The sequence below is a fragment of the Tupaia chinensis genome, unplaced genomic scaffold, assembly GCF_000334495.1.
Source record: "Tupaia chinensis unplaced genomic scaffold, TupChi_1.0 Scaffold000468_1, whole genome shotgun sequence".
Taxonomy (NCBI): domain Eukaryota; kingdom Metazoa; phylum Chordata; class Mammalia; order Scandentia; family Tupaiidae; genus Tupaia; species Tupaia belangeri.
Window position 1 is genome coordinate 1,369,533 of NW_006159977.1, and position 10,625 is coordinate 1,380,157.

General features: G+C 52.6%; 1 protein-coding gene across 2 annotated transcripts in view; it reads right to left on the reverse strand.

Annotated features, from left to right (window-relative positions):
• ZDHHC14 (zDHHC palmitoyltransferase 14) overlaps positions 1 to 10,625 on the reverse strand; it is a 308,739-nt gene that overhangs the window by 23,745 nt on the left and 274,369 nt on the right. For both annotated transcript variants that reach the window (XM_006155790.3, XM_006155791.3), the window contains exons 6-7: positions 3,710 to 3,812; positions 2,032 to 2,141 (exon numbers count right to left, since the gene is read on the reverse strand). In XM_006155790.3, the coding sequence (XP_006155852.1) occupies positions 2,032 to 2,141; positions 3,710 to 3,812 (213 nt within the window). The remainder of the gene's footprint in view (positions 1 to 2,031; positions 2,142 to 3,709; positions 3,813 to 10,625) is intronic.

Genomic DNA, 10,625 nt, shown 5'->3' on the forward strand with positions numbered 1-10,625 from the left:
CCCTCCCTGTGCGTGGGGCCCAGAACCACCCTGGCCTGCCACTGCCTGTTTCTGAGTCGCTGCCTGCTCAGATACCTCTTCCACATTTTAATGTGTCTCCACGGTCAAGCAGGTTTAGAGAAATGGTCCATGCAAAAATAACTTGGATTTTGAAAAGAACGCAACCCAGGCCCAGCCCAGTGAGCACATTGGATCCAGCTGTGGGAGAATTTCAGTGCGACAGGATTTGACCCACAGAGACGACACAGCAGTGCCACTGTGAATCGAAGACTCAGGAGCGAGGACAGAGATTCGGACAGAGGCCAGCCTTTGAGCTCTCTCCCAGAGCTCATGGGTGTTCCAGACATGGGAAGAGAGGCCTGCTTGGGGCTCCTTCGCTGCTTGCCCGGCAAGGCCCCTGTTCTAGCACCCCAGTCTGCAGACAGGCATGCACAATAGGGAGCACAGCTAAATTGTGTCAAGTGCCTCCTAAGAGAGCTGTCGAAAGAGGGGGATGCCTGGGTGAGCCTGAAGCTCTCTCCTCCCTACCCTCACCATCTGGGTAGGCCCCTCTATCCCGGAGACCCTGCCTGCCCCTTCCTACAAGCCCCTCCTCAGAGGAGGCCTCGATGGAGCAGGTCTGAGGCCCCCCAATTCAGGCAAAGAGTGGCACACTGGGTTCCCAACTCCCTAGGTCAAAGCTGGGAAACAACCAACTTCTAATTACTCGGTCAATCACAGTAACCCAGTACCAACTAACAGGGGTCTTGGAACATACGCTTGGACTTTTCTTTTCTTTCTTTTTTTTTTTAATTGTCAGAGGTCATTACACTGGCCAGAGAGAAACACACACACAGAGGGCGAAATCTACGGTCACCCCATAATCCCTCCTCTGTTTCTCCATCCTGCCGGGATCTTCTGGGCATGCATGCACATGCACTTGGCATACGTTTCTAGCTGCTGGGGCTAGGATTTGAACTGCAGGCAGCCGTGTGGGATCGGGCTCCCTTGAACACTAGGCTACAGGGCTGGACCAATGCTTAGACTTTAAAAACAATGATCTTTTGCATTACTTTTACTTCCTTAATGGGGGTTCATTATTATTTCTTACCCGGGGCAGGTAATACAATGACGCTTGCATCTCAAGAGCATGCTGGGCGAGGTCACGGTGCACAGTGGGGCTGTGGTGCGCTGTGGGGCTGCCTTGAAGCCTGCCCAGTGGCTTTCGTGGTTCCTCTCTGTTTTCCCACTGAGAGACCATGGGGAGGAATCGCACCTGCCACACTTGCTCAGTAAACAAGTTACAGATGATCGTTTATTAGCCTGCCAGAGGCTAACTCAGACACAATCAGAAGGTTCTGAAGTTGTGCAGTTCCGGCTCGGACACACACCTTCGTTCTGGTGCCGGGTGGCCGGTGCTGGAGTCCCAGCTAGCAGGCATTTCCTAGCTACTGGGCACAATGGGGTCTGATAGCACCCACCTCCCAGGAGCAGAGTGAGGTGTTACAACGTAATACACGTAAGGCATGCTGCACAGTAACGTCAGCTGTCGCCACCACTCGTGCTGTCACCCTTACCGTCATCACCACGAGCTCCTCCACGTCCGTCCGCATGCACCTCTCCCCCCACTCTCCCACCGAGCTGTTGGGTGTTTCTATTCGGAACGGCTCACTTCCAGCGCTCCCTCGTACAGCTCTAACTGCCTGCTACTCGCGGGTCCCGGCTCCCCAGCTCTCGGCCAACCACAGCTCGCTGTCCGCCAGACACCCACCATCATTCAGCAACTCACGGGGTCACACGCCTCAGTTTCCCTATTTTGATCCTGAGGGGATTTCCCCCAAATCTGACATAAGCTCCACTGAAGAACAAAAGTGGCATGAAAGGTGACACAGCAATAGAGCCAGGCCTTGGTCTCCTTAGGGCCAAGTCTACAGTGACAGAGTGGACCACCCGCCGGCGACCGGGTCACAGGGAGTTGCAAGGCCTGTGCCAGCGCAGCCCAGGGCTCTGCTATTGCAGGTCTCTAAGAGCCTGACGCTTCCTGACTCTTACCTGGGGGAGAGGGGCCCACACAGGGCCACACAGCAATTTGTGAAGATATTTCCGTAGCTGTAGGGGTTGTAATTTTCTTTACCTCTTTTATTTGACCAAGATCCTTTAATCTGAAAGAAAAGAGAGTCAGTAACACACAGCGTCCTTCCCACCGATGCCGATGCCGGTGCCGGCGGTCAGGGGAACTGGCCCGGGGCAAGCCCGTAACGAAGGCAAATTCGGTCATTTCTGCACCAGGAGAAGCTGAGGGACCTGCTCAGGGGAAGCGGGCATTTACCCCAAATTTGGAAAAATCCCACAACGGCAGGTTAGACTGGGGGAGAGTAACACTTTCTGGGGATGATAAGCGTCTACTTGGCCATTTCATATAAGCCAGTGCAGACTTTTCAGCACAAACAACTACACTGATATTCTCTTGTTTTATGTATCTTTTCGCCTCTTCTCTCAAGCTTTTTAAAAAAGACTTTTAAAAACTTAAGCTATTCTGATATTTAACGCATGTACAGTGACAGAAATCTAAATATTAAGAGCAAAGAGGACCATCTTCCCCAAGAAACATTTTCTAGCACTGTGTTTTCTCATTTTATACCCCTCACCCATCTGCATTAGTCACAGACAGATAATTCTGGAAAACAAAGCAAAACAAAAACTTTGGGTCAGGGAGAATTTCTCCAAAAACTAAACAGAGACTGTATGAAAGGTGGAAGTCGCCCTGCTGTTGGCATCTATCTAGGACAGGAAACGTGACAGGTTACTTATGAAACTACTTAAAAGGGGGGAACCAGCAGTAAGCGTAATGGCTATGTCGCTGGACTCCCACGTAGTCGACCGCAGTTTGCGTCCTGGACCTGGTAGCTTAAAACTCACTCCAGGCGCGTGTGCGTGCATGCCCAAGATCCCGAGAGGAGAATGGAGAAGGGATTGCGGCGTGATCATCCCCCCTAGGGGGTGATTTCTCACTTTCTGTCTCTATGTCTCTCTCTCTCTGTCTGGTGAGTGCACGTGCCCTATAGTGAAAACCTCTCCAAAAAAAGGGAAATGAAATTATATGTCGTTCCCTTAAGGGAAAACCTCTCCAAAAAAAAAAAAAAAAACCTACTTAAAAGGACGTGCTGGCAGGTGGCGTGGTGGTTAAGGGCGCTGGACTCCATTTGGTTAACCACAGTTCAAGTTCCGGACCTGGTGACTTGCTTTTCATTCCCTGACCCCGCTCTGTCCCTCTCCGGTCAAATTAGAATAAATAAATAAATAAAATAATTCTTTAAAAAAACCCAAACTACCTAAAAGGAGTAGGAAGACCCTCTTGAGGGCCCAGAATTGAGTGTCGTTTGGCTTATCTTACTTAGCACTTTAGAAAAGAACAAAATGTTGAGGTTCTCAGTGGAGAAATGTAGTTTGACATAGTGGGGTGTCTTCCAAAAGTTCATGGAAAATGCAAATTATGGAAAACCTACATGTGAATTTCAAAATTTTTTGCACCAAGATAACTTCTCACTTTAGTTTCGTTTTCTCAGAGACTCGGAGCCCCTTGGATGGAAATGCTTCTGGGGCTCAGGGTTTGCTCCCTGGGGCTCACTTCTGGGATGGGCTGGAGCGAGAAGCTGCCCTCCCCTCTTCTGCCCCTTCCCCCTCCATGGCCTCACACGAAGCGCACCCACGGTCACGGGCGGGAACTTACGTCTTCGTTGGTGGTCTGGTTGGAGCTGATCAGGTACGTGTGGAAGCCCGAGAGGCCCACGATGGACCAGACGGAGAAGAAGCACACCACGGCCTCCAGCACAGTGAGGTGGCGTCAAGGAAGCAAACCGGAGGCCAAAGACCAAAACCCCAGGTAATCTTCAGGCCTCGGGCCAATCCCACCCTACGTCCTGCCTGCACTCCCCTTCTTTACTGTCCACCCAGAGGGACACCTCCTCCGGGCAGGACTCGCACAACACACGGCGCAGACAGCGCCCGCAGCTCCCCGAGGGCCGTGTGCAGCGGACAGCTCCCCTGTTCTCCCTAGGTGACCGTCACCTTCTCTGTGGCTCCTGAGGCGCCGACTGCGGCATCGAGTTGGCAGTGGCTGACAACCACTCCAGCCGCACTCTCTGTTCTTGGCATCTGAGCGGGGGGCACCCTCTGCCCAGGGCGGGAGTGGGAGGGTCCACGCCTCCGACCCCGCTGTTTCTCAGAGTGGCACCGGGGTGGGGGTGCTCTTCCTGTGGGGACCTTACCCACCCCTCGACAACCCCCCCCATTGAAGACCGTCCTGAGCTGTTGATGGGCACGGAAGGAGCGTGCATTCTCTGGAGACACAGAGGAAAACCTAGGCAGGGTTCCAGAAAATGCACTTTAAGCAAAGGGGAAAAGCCTGCGTTCTCCAAGAGATGAGGTAAAACCAACCGGGAGTGTGATCTGAAGAGACCAGAGAACTTTTTGGCCCACAAGCGCTCGTGAAGTTCTATTTACAAGATGCAGAAGTTCCTCCAGGGGAAAGAAGCCCGTTCACCACAGTCTGGGGATTTACACACACACACCGTCATTACAGGTGGAGGAAAAGCCTCCTTTCCTGTCACTCGCGGGCTGGAGGCCACCGGCCGTGCTGTGACACACCACCGTTGGCTCGCCGGTGGGAGATCACTCCCCTTAGGCCCGAGGGCTCAGTGTAGGACCTGGGGCAGCGCCCCTGCCTGCCACATCGCCATTCACCGAGGCCACCGTGCAGTGCGAGGGGCTGCACACAGACCAGGAGGGGCCGAAGATGCCTGTCTGTGACTGACCTTTTCCTGCATGGTGAGCCATCAGCCCTCCCAGACGCAGCTCTAAGGAGGACCAGCAGGAGGCAGGAGTGAGCAGGAAAGCAGACCTCCTACCCAGGGCTGCCACAGCCTGGCAATCCCCCCACTTCTCCCAGGGGGACCTCAGTAGCAAATGGCCCTGGTGGCAGCCTCATGTGTATGTGGGGGCACATGGATGGTGGCCCACGCAGTAGAGTAGCTTCCTCTAACTGCCTTCCCATGGCCAGTGCTTGCGGGTGCCCGAGTCTTCTCATGTCCCCACGTGGGGCACAGGCCACGCACTGGCTCGAGAGCAGAGGCAGTGAGTGCAGGCAGAACGATGTGGGAGCAGTGGGTGGCCATGCGTGACAGGGAGGGGACACAGCAATGCTTTGTAGGAAGATCAAAGAGGAGGTGACAGAACGGAACAAGAGCAGGCCAAGGGTAAAAAGCAGGGTAGGTGCGGACCGAAAGCTGTAGGTATGAAATAGCGCATGACACGCTGACTTCGATCTCAGAAATCCATGTGTCACCAAAACTTCACAATCCTCGTAGGATGACCGAGAAGTCAAAGTCCACGTGGCATCTACCTGCGTAAGCCATGTGCACGCCGGCATGTCAGAGCGTGGCCCCTGCCACATCCTGGCTGAGGCTTCTTCTGCAAGGCCACCTAGCATGTCACTCCCGTCCCGAGGCGTCGTGATCAGTGGATGTGGAATTTTAAAATTTATAGTGATGAAAAAAAATGCAGCGTTTGGTATTAAGTTCTTGCATGCTTTGAAAGCATTTTATCAATAGCAGGAGGTGGCTCTGCCGTTGGCTCACAGCTGGGTCACAATGACAGGAATTCCAGGTAGGAGGCGAGGTGTAGCCCACCCCACCCCGTGCCTGGCTGGCACCTCCCACCATCGCCGCCCCTCACCATGGCTGGCCTCCGTGGCCATGTCAGGTGCTCTTCAGAGGTGTCACGTGCACTGACTCAGGGAGCGGCGTGAGTTCCTGTGACAGTTAGGGAAATGGAGGCAGAAAGCACTGACGTCGACTTAGGAAGTGGCAGAGCTAGGAGTCGAACCTGAAGCCTGCTCTGCCCATGTGATGGAAGAGCCCGGGGCTGGTTCGCCTTAGTTCCTACTAGGGGCAGGTGGTCCAGGATGGCCCCAGCCTCTCCTGGGGGAGCAGGGACCCTCGGCGTCAGGATCGTGAACCTCCGGGGCAGCTCGTTGTCCATTCTCCTTCAATCCATTCTCAGACCGAGGCCCAGATAGCCAACCACTCTCGTTCTCACTGACCTGAGAGCTAGATGCCGTAGAAGACAAAGGAAGATACATTTGGTGGGGCTGGGGGGACGGCCTTGTGGTCTGCCGAGTAAGGGAGCTGGATCCCACAGGCTGACTGTGCAGTTCAAATCCCAGCCCCGGCAGTTTGAAAACCACAAGGTGCGTGTGTGTGTGACGCACGTGCCCAAAGTCCAGGCAGAGGAGAGAAATGGTGGTAAAGGGCTGCCGTGTGATCACCGCTCACTGTCTCTGTCTCTCTGTCTCTCTCTGATGAGTGCACCCACCCTCTGGCACACTAAAAAAAAAAAAAAGAAAGAAAGGATTTTACTGAGACCAGCAGTTGGTGTAGTGGCTATGTCGCTGGACTCCCACGTAGTCAACCACAGTTCAAGTCCCAGACCCAGTGGTTTAAACTCACAGGGCGCGTGTGCGTGCGTGCCCAAGATCCCGAGAGGAGAACGGGGGAGAAGGGATTGTGGTGAGGCCCTCCCTTGCTTTCTGTCTCTCTGTCTCTGTCTTTCTGGTGAGCACACACGCCCTATAGCAAAAACCTATTGAAAAAAAAAGTATCAAAACCCACTGACTGATTTTTTTTTAAAAAAGAGAAATGAGAGGAAAGGAAGCATGCCAATTCTCCTGGGAGCCAATTAAACTAGTATCAGGGATAGGTTTCAAATGACAGCAGTTCCCTCTGCCAGCCTCTGTCTGCCTCTCCTCAGCCCCCAACAAGACAGTGCACCCCCTTGTAGCCAGCAGCCGACTTCAAGCCCCAGAGCTCTTGGCCCAAGAGGCTGCAAGCCCGGTTCTGAGTACAGTCCATGGCTCCAAACAGGCTGGAGAGTGCGGCCTGCAGGTGCTGCTCCCAGTTCCCGCGCTGCCCCAGAAGAGCTGGCTCCGGGCCGTTCTACGTACCTGCCTGGCAGTGGGGCACCGGGCACAGGGGTGGGGTGGGACAGGCCCCCAAGGGAACAGGGGTGCTGCTCGTAGCTGGAGAGTACGTGAGGGGAGAAGGCCGAGCAGGGATCTGGAAACACCATGAGATAGCGTGGCTAGGACGCCTCAGGATCTGGAGAACCACACAGGTGAGGGGCCTGGAATCACAGGTCTCTAGGCTTTTGGATTTCTGCTCTTCTCTCGGAGAAATCTACAGTTTCCCTATAATTCTAGGAGATTAAAACACTCCCCTGAGGGCCCACATGGCTACACAGGGAGCCCAAGGTAAGGCACCTCGATTTATTCTAATTCCTTCATTTTCTAGATTGGAAGCCAATGCCCAGAGAGGTCGAGACACTCACATAAGTTTACACAGCAGTTCCTGGCAGGACAGAACTGGGCCTGATGTCCAGACTTCCAGGAGAGGAAGAATCCTCCCCAAGGCCTAGGGATGGCAGTCTCGTTGGCAGCTGTAGCTTCGAGGGCCTGTCTCGTGGGGCAAGGTGGAGCCGCGGCCCTTGAGTATCTGTCCTGCAGCCACGCCTGCCTGACAAGCTTGTCTCTGCGCTGTGCCAGGCCCGTCTCTCCCCATACTCCAGCATCCAGGCTGGGGACAGTATTTGTTGCCAAGTGCAAATCCAGATGATACTTTATTTTTAGAAGTCTGTGTGTTTTTTTGTGTGAATTTATCAGACAAAATTCCAGGATCCCAGAGTGGCCAGGAAATGCAGCTCAGTCGGGGTCTCCCCTTCTAAGCACTTGGCTGACGGGGCCCTGGGTGTGGCGCTGTGGGCAGGGCCTTCCCCAAGGGCCGGAGACGTGCACCCGGGAGTCCTGCTGCATCTTATCTGGCTTTAGCTGCTCTGTCTCAGGGGAAAACTGGCCCAAAGGATTCTGATGTTTAGAGCATAAGAAAACGCATGTGTTTGCAACCATTTCTTTTCTCCTAAAACTTAGAGTAAAGCAGGCAACGCCCACTCACAGGAGAGCCTGGGAGGACAGAGAGTCGCGATATTTCTCTTTGTCCTCGCGGGTGTCTACAGCAGCAGTTGTGGCTTTTAGATGTGTAGGCCCCAGCGTGTCAGCGTTTTCCCCTCAGCTGGCTGACCACAGAGCCCTTCAGCAGAGACGTGTTGCCGAGAGCCTGTCACCGTCGGGACAGGACTGCTGACTGGCGGACAGTGCACATGGCAGACGCTTTGAAAGGGGAACGTGCAGAGACCGCTGGGCCGGGTCAGTAGACCGTGACCGTCAGCCTCAGTCCCTTCCTCCTGCCCGCGTTTACGTAGGCAGGAAGGTGTGGCTGTCCCAAATGAACCTAGGAAGGCATGAGATCCTGATTCAAATTCAGCTGGGATTTTGGAACTGGACCAAGACAAACTGACTTGCAGATTCTTTAAGATGATAAAATGAGCAAGCGCAGGTGAGGAGTTTTGAGGAAGAGTCTCAGGGGGTGAGGGTGGGAGGTGTTTCTGGTGAATGAAAGGAGGTGCCAACAGCACAGAACAGCATGGGACAGAGTGGAGTCCAGAGCGGACGTGGGGCCCCATGGGAACCGAGGATTTCAGACTAGTGCCAGGGACTAGGCTGTGGTTCCCCAAGTGCGGCCCGTGCCCCGTAGGGTCCCCAAGACAATGTCTAGGGATCTTCCCGATAAACAATCTTCCTGCTACGGCGTACCCTGGCTCTGCCGGCCGCGCAGAGCTTCGTCCAGAGCTGCCTGGTGATGACCTGGGTCCCGCGTCACTAACGCCAGGTGGGCTTGTGCATTCTTGTGTGGCAGGATTCTCTCAGTTCCAATTTCATACATGTGACACACACGCACAAACATAAACCAAAGCTCTCTAGGTCTTTAGTGATTCTGAAAGGTATAAAGGAGTTCCGAGACCAAAATGTTAGGGAACGGTTGGAATAGAAGGGTAAACAGTATAGGACACTTTGCTAAGTATGGTGCACAATGAAGTTTGAATTCAGGTCACATGACACACAAAATTATATTATGAATTATATTGCAAATCACTGCTTCAAACAGAACACATAAAACATAAAGGTATTAGAGGAAAATCGAGGCAATATGTGTGTAACTTTGGGGACACAAACCCAGGAGCATGACATTAAGATTTATAGACTGCTCATGAATAAGTGAAACACTTTCATATACAAAAGTAAAGCTAAAAGGTAAGTGACAGATTTGGGAAAATGAATCAGTAAAAGATATTTAAAAGAGTATTATCTTTAGGAATACATAAAGAATTCCTACATGTTAACAAATAAAAAACGACTCAATTTAAAAATGGCAAAAGGGCGACCAGCAGATGGCGTAATGGCTATGTTGCTGGACTCCCATGTAGTCGACCGTGGTTTGAGTCCCAGACCCTGTGACTTAAACTCACGCCGGGTGCATGTGCGTGCATGCCCAAGATCTTGAGAGGAGAATGGAGGAGAAGGAATTGTGGTGTGGCCATCTTCCCTGGGGTGGAGGGGCTATTTCTCACTTTCTGTCTCTCTATCTCTGTCTTCCTGGAGAGTGCATGCACCCTGTAGCAAAAACCTCTAGAAAAAAAAAGAAAAGCCAAAGGTGTCAAGTGACACATTTGTGACAAGGAAAAAAAAAGGCCAATGAACATCGAAAGATGTGAAGCCTGATTATCATCCAGAAAATAGAAATTCAGACAATAAGATTTTTTTTCACCCTCAAACCAATGCAATGACAAAGCTCAGAGTAGCCAGTGTTGGTGAGGAACAGCCCCCAGGGGAATAAATCGAGGCCACTTCTAGAGGACGCTCTCTTCTGTAGCGTCCCATTTGGCATGCATATCAACATTTCCCCCCCAAGATTTTTGCCATAGGGTGTGTGCACTCCCTGAAGAGAGAGAGACAGAAAGTGAGAAATCACTACTCCCACCGAGAGGAGATGGCCACACCACAGTCTCTCCTGCATTCTCTTCTCGGGATTTCAGGCACGCACACGTACCCAGTGTGCTTTGCAAGCTGCCGGGTCCTAGACTTGAGCCACCTACTCAGCCATGAAGGATCCAGCACTTGAAGCACCATGTCACCTGATGGCCCAGTACCAACATTTAAAATATGCTTAACTTTCAACTCAGGGATTCCACATCTAGTTGTCAGGCGGACGCATACTAACATTTGTGCGCAAAGAGATACGTGCAAGAAAATGTACTGCCTCACCTTTCGAGCAGTAAAAAAATAAGGAGACCTAAATACCCATCAGGAGAAGAATAAACTATGGTTCATTTACACACTGGAAGGATGAGGTAGATCTGTGTATTGATATGGGAGTAGCTCCAGGAAATATTTAGAAATCAGACTTTAGAACAATGCATAGAACAGCCTGGTTTAGGCACAAGAAATGCCCTGAACCATTCATTAGCAGATGTGAACTCGGAGAAGACCATCAGGAGGGACCACGGAAACTGACAAGGATTCCTGTGGAGTGACAGAGGATGTTTCAAGAGCCACACTTCCCCAAGAACCACACCTCCCAAGAGCCGCACCTCCCCAAGAACCGCACGTCCCCGAGAACCGCACGTCCCCGAGAACCGCACCTCCCGGAGAACCGCACCTCCCCGAGAACCGCACCTCCCCAGAACCGCACCTCCTCCAG